This window comes from Panthera pardus, unplaced genomic scaffold (assembly GCF_024362965.1).
Source record: "Panthera pardus isolate Hobbes unplaced genomic scaffold, ASM2436296v1 HiC_scaffold_2, whole genome shotgun sequence".
Taxonomy (NCBI): Eukaryota; Metazoa; Chordata; class Mammalia; order Carnivora; family Felidae; genus Panthera; species Panthera pardus.
The window spans coordinates 68,649,192-68,662,254 of NW_026526765.1; the positions used below are offsets into that span (position 1 = coordinate 68,649,192).

At 34.0% G+C, this 13,063-nt stretch overlaps 1 protein-coding gene across 4 annotated transcripts in view; it reads left to right on the plus strand.

Annotated features, from left to right (window-relative positions):
- TMEM232 (transmembrane protein 232) overlaps positions 1-13,063 on the plus strand; it is a 218,661-nt gene that overhangs the window by 67,058 nt on the left and 138,540 nt on the right. For all 4 annotated transcript variants that reach the window (XM_019450519.2, XM_019450517.2, XM_019450520.2 and 1 more), the window contains 2 exons: positions 725-848; positions 2,083-2,335. In XM_019450519.2, the coding sequence (XP_019306064.2) occupies positions 725-848; positions 2,083-2,335 (377 nt within the window). The remainder of the gene's footprint in view (positions 1-724; positions 849-2,082; positions 2,336-13,063) is intronic.

Here is a 13,063-nt window from a genome sequence, read left to right on the forward strand (position 1 = left end):
GGCTTAGAAATCAAGACAATATGCAGCTCTAGGTAGAGTCAATTTCACATTTTCATTCTTACCAGTTCTCTTTCCAACTATATCTTTTTCAATTGGGTAAAAATAGCACCAAATGTATAATTTCCTGAACCTATCAAGTATATGTACATTTGTAACTAATAAATTGTTGTGTGACTTTTTAGTTATTATATAATATTTTAAAGATAAATCTTGATAGTCTTCTAATTAAACTGAAATATAGATTTTGAGAAATTATGCTTTTTGTAAAATCAAATAATCTGAACTGTTGGAGTGTTTAGGAAGACCATGTTTAAATTTGTTCTCTTTTTGTTTTAGAGGAAAACACTCTTTAAATTCACCTCTTGGAATCAGGTGTAAAAAGTTAAAAATCAGAATCTATTATGACACTTTGGGGATACTCTAGAATCAGACCTCTTGATTGCTTGTTATGCAGGATCTATGAAGAAATGTGATATTTTGTAGTATTTATTACTCTCAGAGTTTTGACATAACACTCCTCTGAATGTGAATATCTTTCAAAATGTGGCTCTTTCCTATAGACTTTAATCATGACTAGTGTCAACCAATACTGGCCTTTATTAAAAGTAAATGTATCTGATAACCTGGGATACTCATTATCTCTGGCCAATTACTCTCTTCATTAAAAAATTGTTTATTATTATTTTAATTAAGGTCTTTGTTGTTTTGTTCACAAAATTCCTAGGTTGGATTCAACACTGGCTTTGCTGGTCCTTGGGGAGGCTGCCAAATTAAACATGGCCTGCTTGAAAGCTTTAATGGAATTAATGAGAGATTTTCTTTTAAGCATTATGTCTGTTCAAAATCAGGTAACAGTATGTTGTTAATTTACGTGTGCTAAAAGACCTGAAGAAAAACAAATTTTATTTTTGCCACTATTTAAATTGAATATAATATTAGGGGTTATAATGAGCATAACTTTTTAACAAAATTTTTAATTAAATATAAAAGTAAATGCACATTTACCATATATCCCAGTATGGATAGGTAGACAGATGGGTATAGTTAAAGATGTAGAGGTATGGAAATAGATTACACACACACACACACACACACACACACACACACGGGAGGGACTTTATTTTTTTTTAATTTTTATGTATTTATTTTGAGAGAGAGAGAGAACATGGGGGAGAGGCGAGAGAGTGGGGAGAGAAAAAGAATCTCAAGTAGACTCCACGCTCAGTGCAGAGCCCAATACTGGGTTTGATCTCATGACTGTGAGATCATGACCTGCGCCGAAATCAAGAGTCAGACACTCAACTGATTGAGCCACCCAGGCTTCCTTACATGAGAGGAACTTTAAATTGTATTAACAAACTTGAGAACATACAGTCATACATGGTTTAGTTTCCTTTTTTAGAAAATTTAAAGTATATTACAAAAAACACTTTTTATTGTAATTACATATTGTTAAAACTTACATTTTAGTCTGCATGAGATAACTTAACAATTTCTTCATTGTTGAACAGTGAGTTTGTTTCTAATTATTCACAGTTAATTGCAAACAATATTGAACTGGTAAATCTCATGAATAAAATCTTTATCTGTGTTTATGACTATTTCTTCAGAATAGATTCATAAATTACTGAGTGATAGACTATGAACTTTCTTTTAATAATCTCAGAAAAGATGTTCAAATTCCTCTCCAGAAGATATAACTGTCTTGCTTTCCTATGAAAAATGTATAAAGTGCCACACATAAGAACTGAGCTTTATATAAAAAAATATTCTTTTATAATATGATATGGAAAATGCTATCTCAGGGGATTAATTTACATTCTATTGATTACCAAGGAAATTGAAAAGTTGTTCTTTATAAACTTTTTAGATATTTGTAGTTTTTATTCCTTGAAGTAGATTTTATGCAATCTACCCACAGAAAACCTGTTTTTTAATTGAGTACATTTTAGAAATATTAGTTGGTGATGGTCTTTAACAGCTCTATAAAATTTGAAGATATTTCTTACCATGAGTACAGTATGTAGTTTTAATTATGACAGAGCATATCTTGATTATCTAATAACTATTTTCTCATTTTAGGAAGAAAGCTGCAAGGTAGATGATGTTTCCTGGGCCTGGAATGTTGTCTACATATACACAACAATTCTTGCAGAAATTTGCTTGTATGCAGCCACTTCTAATTTGCGAAAAACTGCTTTTATTGGTTTCTGTGTCTGTACAAGATCACAAAAAGACATTTTACTCATGGATAAATCAGAAGAACCACCTAAATTGAAGGAAGCAAGTATTTTAGGTCTTTTGGACTATTTCTCTTCAAAAATGTCAGATAATTGTAAGTAAATTATTTCTCAACTTGTTGAGAAGCACTTCTTAAATGTCTCTATCTGCATATAGCAATAAGTATTTTATATTTTATTTTATTTTATATTTTTACAATATAGTGTTTTATTAGTTTCAAGTATATAATATAATGATTCAACAATTCCATACATCACCCAGCGCTTATGACAAGTGTGCCCCTTAATCTCCATCACCTATTTAATTCACCCTCACAACAATCTCCCTTCTGGTAACCATCAGTTTGATCTCTATACTGAGAGTCTGTTTTGTGGGTTTTTTTTCTCTCTCTCCCTTTTTCCTTTGCTCGTGTTTTTGTGTTTTGTTTTGTTTGTTTCTTAAATTCCACATGAGTAAAATCATATGCTATTTGTCTTCCTCTGACTTATTTCACTTAGCATTATACACTCTAGCTCCATCCATGTCATTGCAAATGGTAGCATTTCATTCTTTTTTATGACGGAATAGGAATAATATGTATATATACCACATATTCTTTATCCATTCATCTATTGATGGACATTTGGCTGCTTCCATAATTTGGCTATTGCAAATAATGCTGCTATAAACATAGCATGTAACCCTTTGAATTAGTGTTTTTATATTTTTTGGGTAAATACCCAGTATTGCAATTATTGGATTGTATGGTAGTTCTATTTTTAACTTTTTTTTAAACGTTTATTCATTTTTGAGAGACAGAGAGAGACAGAGGTTGAGTGGGAGAGGGGCAGGGAGAGAGGCAGACACAGAATCCCAAGCAGGCTCCAGGCTCCATACTGTCAGCACAGAGTCCCGATGTGGGGCTCGAACCCACAAACCACAAGGTCATGACCTGAGCTGAAGTCAGATGCTTAACTGATTGAGCCACCCAGGCACCCCAAATTTTCTTCCTCTTTGTCAGAACCAGAGAATGTACACCCTCTGGAAATAAACATTTGATCTCCTCCTCATGTTCATACAGGATTTTTGGCTTTTCTGTATCAGTCATTACCATACGTTCCTTTGCTTTACATGATGGTACAAATGCCTAGTCAACTATTTTTAACATCAAATGATAGGTTTTAAAAACTGTGTTGATGTGATTCATTATACCTTGATTCTTACAGCATCACTGATTGATTTTTCCACATGAGGAAAATGATTTTGTCTGGGTTGTCCTGTATCATTGATAATGATCACCAGTTTTGTAAGACCACAGAAGAAAAAGCTCCAAAAGTAGTATAATCTGTGCAGGTATTGTCAAATGATTACTGGGGAAAATAGGTTTGTCTTTTTTGGAAAGTGACTTAACCTGGAGCTGTTGCTGTATTTAATTAAAAATGATTTTTTCCCATACTTTTATCCTTCAAGTAAGTAAATTTTTTGTTTAGAGTGAGAGAACTGGTCAGAAGTCACACAGATTTGTATTTTAATTCTGTAATTTGTATCTTGGAATCCTACATCAAATTATTTAATTTTTCTGAATGATTACTCGATAATTATAAGACTACTATTCATATCATAACGCTTTTTATAAGAAAAAATATAGAAACTTATAAATGCGTGGCATAGTACATTGTGCATAGGAAAGGTTCAATAAAGGTTAATAGTTGTTATGGTTGTTAATGTAGTTGTTAATATTATAGTGAGAAAACATCAGTGAGGAGGGATTTTTTTTCCTAACACTTAGTACTATGTACACTTTATATCCTGGGGATGCTGTTTTATTTATATATAAAGATATAAATGACAGTAGAAAATATTTTAAATGGTATATATAATATATAAATAGTCTTTTTACTAATAAGTCAAATCGTGTTATCAAGGCTTTAATAGGAAAAAACCTCAAATCATAGTTTTATAAAGGCAATGTTATAGGACACTAAAATAATAATTTCCTTGAAGATAATTTCCTGGTGATCTCATCTGATATGGGAGCAGAACTTAAAGAATCTAGAAGAATGACTATTTAGCATGTTCCATTTTCATTCTGTGATTTTGTGTCACACAAGCTTTTCATAGAATCAGATATATAATAAGTCTAGAGTGAGGTCTCTGGCCAGTGATTGAAGTGCTGCCTTTTAGTTGATTGAATAGAAATTTCTATGTATGCTTATAAATACCAATTATACATTTAACATTTGCTACTGTGGACTTAACTGTGTCCCCCAAAATTCGTATCTTGAAACCATAGCCCACAATGTGACTGTATGCGGAGATGAAATAACGATGGTGGGGCCTGATATGTTTGAATTTGTGTCCTTGTAAGAAAAGACACCAGAGAGCTCACTCTCTCTACTATGTGAGGACACAGTAAGAAAGCAGCCATCTAAAACCCAGGAAAAGAGCCCTCACCATAAACAGAATCAGCTGGCACCTTGATCTTGGAAATCCTAGCCAAGGATTTGGCTAGAAAAGAAATAAATTTCCCATCTTTAAGACTCTCAGTCTACGATTTTTGTTATGGCAGTTCAGTTATGCCTCCCAATGGGTGTTGTGCTGTAGGCAGATCTGAATATGCTCAGGTGCCTGACTAATCCTTATCTGAAACACAAATTTTTGCAACAGAGACTCCATTTTATTTATTTGCTTGTTTGCTTATAAGTTTTTAATTCCACTTAGTTAACATAGTGTTATGTTTGTTTTGGGTGTACAATATAGTGGCAGCATAGTCTCTAGATGAGACAATTTTGAGCTGGAAAAACATGAGGGAAGGTGATAAAAATTAATTTATTTAAATGCACAGAATTTTTGCTTGATCCCTGTTGAAATTCCAATTTTGGGAATCATTTTGCCTTGATGGGTCATAAAGGATGATAATAGTTAATTAACATTTATTGAGCTCTTACTATATGTCAGGTATTATTCTAGGCTAATTCATTAATCATTACAACGAGACTCTACCTAGTTATTTATATAATCCTCAATTTACAGATGAGAAAACTGAAACATGAAGAGTTTATTTGTCCAAGGAAATATATTTAGTAAACAGTACATCTGGGACTTAACCTAGGCAGTCTGGCTTCAGAGTCCATACTGACTACCTCACTATGCTGAACTAAGTAGGTTAGTTGGCCTGCTGAATGAAAAATTTTAAAAATTATCCATTTGCATGTTGAAGAATGTGAAGAAGACGGCCGTGAGAAATTCTGACAGTCATTATCCTACAGCACTGTTTGGAAAAGCATTTTCATAGACTTTGTGTCATGTGTGGTCTTTATTTCTAATCTGAATTCTTAGGACTTGTTCTAAAATTTTGAATCAAAAAATCCTAAAACTGGAGTGTAGGAATCTGTATTATTAAGCCTACAGAAAACGTAACCTATAAATATAGCTGTTAAGCAAGCTGCTAAAATGCTGTCCTAATCATAGAGGAAAATATCTCTCTTACTTGTTATTGCAGACCTTTATGCATCCAATTGGAGACTATTTATGTCAGGTGATTTATATATAATTTTACAAAGAGGGAAACATAGCTTTGTGCTGTACTCTATATTTTAAACACCATCTTCTGTGCTCCTACTTTGGTTTTCAGAGTGTTAAAATGATAGTTTTTTTTTTTTTTTAATTCATGTTAGTTAACATATGATAAAATGAGAAGCTTTTAACAAGCCTTGGTTATCTGGAATATGTGTTGTGAAATTAACACCTGAAAATGGTGTATTCTGTGAGAAACCTTCAGACAACGATTTAGTGTGTCTTGTGTAAGAAACATACAATGAATGAAAGAATCAAATATATCATAGAAAAGTAAAATTCTTGTTGATCATGTAGTCTCACTCAATGTACAAATCTCTGCTAGACCATTTGCGAATAGTCCACAGGCATATTCTGCCTAAAAGTCAACAGGAGGCACTGGGTGGCTCAGTCAGATAAGCATCCAACTCTTGGTTTCCGCTCGAGTTATGATCTCACGGTTCATGGGTTTGAGCCCCACATGGGGCTGTGTGCTGGCAGTGTAGGGCCTCCTTTGAATTCTGTCTCTCTCTGTCCTTTCCCTGCTCTTACTTTCTCTCTCTCTTTCAAAATAAATAAATAGACATTTAAAAAGAAAAGAAAAAAAAAGTCAACAGTGATCTGGAACTCCCTATCTCCCAAAGCAGGTCGTTGCACTTTTAAACACTGTAAACAATTCTTCCTTATATTAAAATGAAATCTATTTTTCTAACTTTGGTTTAGGTTTTGCCTCCTGGAGGCAATAAGAAAAAAAAAAAGTCTATTCCATTTCCCACATGCAAGCCCTTCAAATATTTGAAGATAATTGCATTGGTTCTCTTTCTCCACCTCTTCACTTTGCCGTCATCTCCCATCTCTGCTTACTGCCAAGCTCCTGTGAAAACTTTTCGTAATACATGAAAAACATATTTCCAATATGGCTTATAATTAGCCTCTTAAGTTTGCTAGGAGGTCATAATGTTGTTAACTTAGAATTTGTAATAATTTATTCCAGTGTTATATTATGTGAGACCCAAGTCTTTTTTCATTCAATGTTGTCTATGAATGAAAGAAAGTAAATATGACATTCTTCTTTTCATTCTTCTGTCGAGAATTATTTTCTTAATCTGGTTATGCAATGATAGTGGTGAATGAAATATAGGTCTCAGTTGTAAAATAACTTTTTATGCTATATTTTGATTCATTTTAACTTGGTTTTGAAAAAACATTAGCACAGAGCAATAATTCCTTTTTAAAAAGCAAATGTAAGTGAATTGGAATCTTAGAACCAATTGAAACTCTTAATGGTACTGTATTAAATCTTCAGCATAACTTTTACCTTGGTGAAGGTTATTCAGAAAAGTATACAGTAACAAGGTTGTATTTATTATACATGGAAAATATTTAACTCCTTTAAAAATCTAATTCATGTTAGTGATAGAATTCAGGCAATCTTCTTAATTCACAACTTTTTGTGTTGACAAATCTAAAATTACCACCGAGTATTTTATATATATATGGAAGTTAACCAAATGTACCTATTTGTCTTTTTCTTTTTTAAAAATAATTTTATTGTGGAAAGAGCACTTTACATGAGATCTACCCTCTTAAAAATTTAAATGTAGAGTTCATTATTGTTGACTCTGGGTACATTGCTGTACAATAGATTTCTAGAACTTATCTTGGTTTTTTTTTTCAATTTTTTTTAAATGTTTATTTATTTTTGAGAGACAGAGAGACAGAACATGAGCGGGGGAGGGGCAGAGAGAGAGGGAGACACAGAATCCGAAGCAGGCTCCAGGCTCTGAGCTGTCAGCATGGTGCCCTACACGGGGCTCGAACTCACAAACCACGAGATCACGACCTGAGCCGAAGCCAGACACTTAGCCGACTGAGCCACCCAGGCGCCCCTAGAACTTACCTTGTTTGATTGAAACTTAATGCCTCTTGGTTAGTAACTCCAATTTCTCCTTTCCCTCACTTTCTGGAAATCATACTCTTTGATTATAGTCTTCGATTTTATGAATATGACCATTATAGATACCTTATGTAGATGAAACCATGCAGTATTTGCCTTTCTGTGAGGGTCCTCTTTCACTCAGCATGATGTCCTCAAGATTCATCCATGCTGTTGCATATGATGGAATTTCCTTCATTTTTAAGGCTTAACAGTATTCCATTGTGAGTGTATACCACATTTTCTTCATCCACTGGCTTTATATTAGTTATGAAATTATAAAAATGAAGAATTATAAAACAGCTATTTAAAAAACGCATACAGAACCACAAAAGGCCTCGAATAGCCAAAGTAATTTTGAAGAAGAAGACCAAAGCAGGAGGCATCACAATCCCAGACTTTAGCCTCTACTACATAGCTGTAATCATCAAGATAGCATGGTATTGGCACAAAAACAGACACATAGACCAATGGAATAGAATAGAAACCCCAGAACTAGACCCACAAACATATGGCCAACTAATCTTTGACAAAGCAGGAAAGAACATCCAATGGGAAAAAGACAGTCTCTAACAAATGGTGCTGGGAGAACTGGACAGCAACATGCAGAAGGTTGAAACTAGACCACTTTCTCACACCATTCACAAAAATAAACTCAAAATGGATAAAGGACCTGAATGTGAGACAGGAAACCATCACAACCCTAGAGGAGAAAGCAGGAAAAGACCTCTCTGACCTCAGCCGTAGCAATCTCTTACTCGACACATCCCCAAAGGCAAGGGAATTACAAGCAAAAATGAATTACTGGGACCTTATGAAGATAAAAAGCTTCTGCACAGCAAAGGAAACAACCAACAAAACTAAAAGGCAACCAACGGAATGGGAAAAGATATTTGCAAATGACATATCGGACAAAGGGCTAGTATCCAAAATCTATAAAGAGCTCACCACACTCCACACCTGAAAAACAAATAACCCAGTGAAGAAATGGGCAGAAAACATGAATAGACACTTCTCTAAAGAAGACATCCGGATGGCCAACAGGCACATGAAAAGATGCTCAACGTCGCTCCTCATCAGGGAAATACAAATCAAAACCACACTCAGATATCACCTCACACCTGTCAGAGTGGCCAAAATGAGCAAATCAGGAGAATATAGATGCTGGCGAGGATGTGGAGAAACGGGAACCCTCTTGCACTGTTGGTGGGAATGCAAATTGGTGCAGCCACTCTGGAAAACAGTGTGGAGGTTCCTCAGAAAATTGAAAATAGACCTACCCTATGACCCAGCAATAGCACTGCTAGGAATTTACCCAAGGGATACAGGAGTACTGATGCATAGGGGCACTTGTACCCCAATGTTTATAGCAGCACTCTCAACAATAGCCAAATTGTGGAAAGAGCCTAAATGTCCATCAACTGATGAATGGATAAAGAAATTGTGGTTTATATACACAATGGAATACTACGTGGCAATGAGAAAGAATGAAATATGGCCTTTTGTAGCAACATGGATGGAACTGGAGAGTGTGATGCTAAGTGAAATAAGCCATACAGAGAAAGACAGATACCATATGGTTTCACTCTTATGTGGATCCTGAGAAACTTAACAGGAACCTATGGGGGAGGGGAAGGAAAAAAAAAAAAGAGGTTAGAGTGGGAGAGAGCCAAAGCATAAGAGATTGTTAAAAAGTGAGAACAAACTGAGGGTTGATGTGGGGTGGGAGGGAGGGGAGGGTGGGTGATGGGTATTGAGGAGGGCACCTTTTGGGATGAGCACTGGGTGTTGTATGGAAACCAATTTGACAATAAATTTCACATATTGAAAAAAAAAAAAACTTTTGCCGTAATCATCTTTTACTTACTCCAGGATAAATTATATTATTTTTAGTGCTCTAGGTAGGATATGTTTGGAGATTTATATTTGATCTATTCTCACATATGCTATCTCTAAGTTTAGTCTATATCTTTTAGAAAACACAGTTGTATTTTTAAAATGAAGGAGGAATTCAGAAATCATCAATCTGAAGATCTACATGCCCTGCTTTCTTTTGGATGTATTTGTAGGTCTATAACTTATCCTGCTGGGTATATCATTCTTTATTTCTTTCTGTCATCCTTTTAAACAAACTATAGTTTTCAAAAGAGGTATCACTGACCTCACTATTCCTGAAAAGCCCTATGCATCCAAAACTATCTCATACCTTGTTAATATAGGTGGCAGGTGCTACTTAATGCACCAAATATCAGTCACTGAAAATTAGTTAACCCCTACTCGGATAAAATCACCACTTCCATCAGGCTTGTGAGATTAAAAAAAAATAGAATATTCAGTTGATATCATGATACTGACAACATGAAATGTACCTGTTTGTTCTTTATTTGCAGGAAAGTATAGAGAATATTATAAATGGCTTAAAGAGCAAATAGATAATCCAGTCCAATTGAATAAGGATATTAGATATTTATTCTCTCTGCCTCTCATATTTCTATATGCTATCTGTTGTGGAACATATAAGATAAATATATGGAACAGAAAGGCTAATTTACTAACTTTTGCAAGCTTCAACACTAAACCTTTAATCTTCCCTAATACCTAGACTCCTTGCTTATATGTTACCTCATGTTTTTCTGAACTTTCTTTTGTACCTTTCCAGTGGACTTGGTCAAATTATAGCTTGTATTTGTAATAATTGTTTTACATCTCTTTGTTTGTTAGGAGTAGACTTGGCTACATGTAGTAAAAAATACATTAGATTAAACAAAATGAAAATTTATTTTTCTCCCACATAAAATAAATCCAGAAATAGGCAGTCTAAAGTTGGTTTTGGGATTAAGAGGTTCTCAGGGAGGCAGGTTCATTTTCTTTGCTATTCTGAGGGTTTAGAAGGGAATAATAATATCCATTTTCTACTAAGTCTTCTTAATAGAAAGTACACATAGCATTACCGCTGTAAACTCAATGGCTTAAATGTAATCATATGGCCACACCTAAGGAGAGTTTGTTTTGTTTTTTAAGTTAAGTATCAATAAGCCAAGCTAGGGTAGTGATTCATATTACTAAGGAAGAAGGGGAGAATGAATATTGTGAAGAAACTTACAATCTGTGTAAAGCTTCTTTTACCAAATTTTGTTCTCTCTTAGGTCAGAGAACATATTTAAGCCTTTCATGCCTCATCGTATATTAACTAAGGCATTGACTAAGAGTAGCCTCTAAATAAACAAGTATTGAATATTGAATGGATGAAGAAAAGGACATGGATACTGTATTGAGATCTAATTATGAGATGACATTTTCAATTCAAAATGGTTATTAAACACCATCTTTACCCATTGTATGCGTATAAATGTTTCATATTTTCTCATTCTTTTTTTTTTCCAAAATATTTAGCACAAATTCTTTTCAATCCACAAGAAAGGAGTTGTTTTTGTTTACTCATTATAATGTGAATGTGTATTCGGTGCATCATTCTATACTAATGACTCATGCAACATCAAAACAATTTAAAAGCAACTTTGGATAAACATGGGTATCATGTGGTTATGGAGAGTAGGATTTCAATCCTTCAAACTGCCGTTTGAAGCGGCAGTTTTGCTTACTTCTGAATTTGGAGAAGGGAAGAACTGGGGATGAGGCAAGTAAAGATGGTGAGTGCTAAATAAGCATGAATAGTTAATGAAGCTATTATGGAAACCAGCCTATCGGAAATGGATCCTTGGTCCTGGAATCTAATGTGTAATATACACAGTAATAAAGGCATTGGATTTCAGGATGAATTTGTATTTCTCTTTAAACATTGGACGTTTCTGGTAGCATTTGACAAAACTTTCATGTGAGGAAAATTAATTTGGACATCAGAATATTTAGACTTGCAAAGTAAACACATCCTATCTACTCTTATCTTGAACATTTGGAATTTTAGTTCACTGAAGGTAGGGCTTATTGTGATGATTATGGATTCCTACTTCAAAAATGTCATTAACTTATCTGTAGAAAAATCTCCTTCAATTTCCCCATGAGCACAGGTTTATTTACAGAGAAACTAATGACATTTAATTTTCAGGACATTTTACCACATAGGACCCTTTTATTTTTTATTTTTTTAAAATTTTATTTAGTTAACATACAGTGCAATATTGGTTTCAGGAGTAGAGTTCAGTGATTCATCACTTACGTGTAACACCTAGTGCTCATTACAAGTGCCCTCCTTAATACCCATAGGGAATATCTCTTCATAGAAAAATATCTTTTTTTTAAACTTGCAAAAATAAGAATTTTTAAAAATGTTCATATATTTATTTTGAGAGATAGAGAAAGAATATGCATGAGTAGGGGAAGACCAGACGGAAGGGGAGAGAGACAATCCCAGGTAGATTGCACATTGTCAAAGCAGAGCCCAACATGGGGCTCGATCCCACAACTCTGGGATCATGATCTGAGTCAACATCAAGAGTTGGACGCTTAATGAACTGAGCCACCCAGGTGCCCCAGAAATTTTTTATAGTTTTTGTAAAAGAGGGCTTCAAAATTATTTATGCTCTTATAAAATCTAAATCTGCCTCACTCACAGGTTGGAGTACCTTAAATACTAACAACTCATAACCATCCTGCATATTAATATTAACATTGCTCTTTACATCCAGTAAGCATTCTATCAAGTTTATGTGTATTGAATTAAACTTAATAACTTCCAGCCTGTTAGGTAACTGAGAAAGACCATTCAATGTGTTGAGGATAATTATAGTTAGCAAAAACAATTATAAGTAGAGTTGAAGAGTAATTTAATAAAGTTATTTTTAAAATTATTTTTGAATCATAATGAATATCTCTTTCCCTCTCAAATGTTCTAGAGTGGTTGCTGGTCCCACACCTTGTCATTAAAATATGGTTTATTCTGGGTATCCTTACAACCAGTTATCAGGGAAAAGTAATAAAATGTGTATTAATACAGAAGAATATTTACTTTTTAGACAATTTTACTTTCAATTATAAGATGGAAGAGCTCTTGACCTGTTGCCACAGGTCAGTGTTATCTTTATATACCTGCATGAACATACTCACTCAAAATATATCTAGCATTAGGTGCACGATTAGAATGTACTGGGAAAATTAAACTCACAATACTATATTTAGGAATAATTTGGAGAATAATTTCTAGAATTCAAAATGTGTTCTCTCCCAATTCCTAAACTTGGTGAAGAGAATATTCAAAGCATACCATTCTGTCTTATGAATGCATGTACATGTACAAATCCTAAGTGAAATACCAATAGACCAATTTCAGCAGTGTGTTAAAAGAACAGCATACCATATTTATTCTGTTCATTCTAGGAATCCAAGGAGAGACCA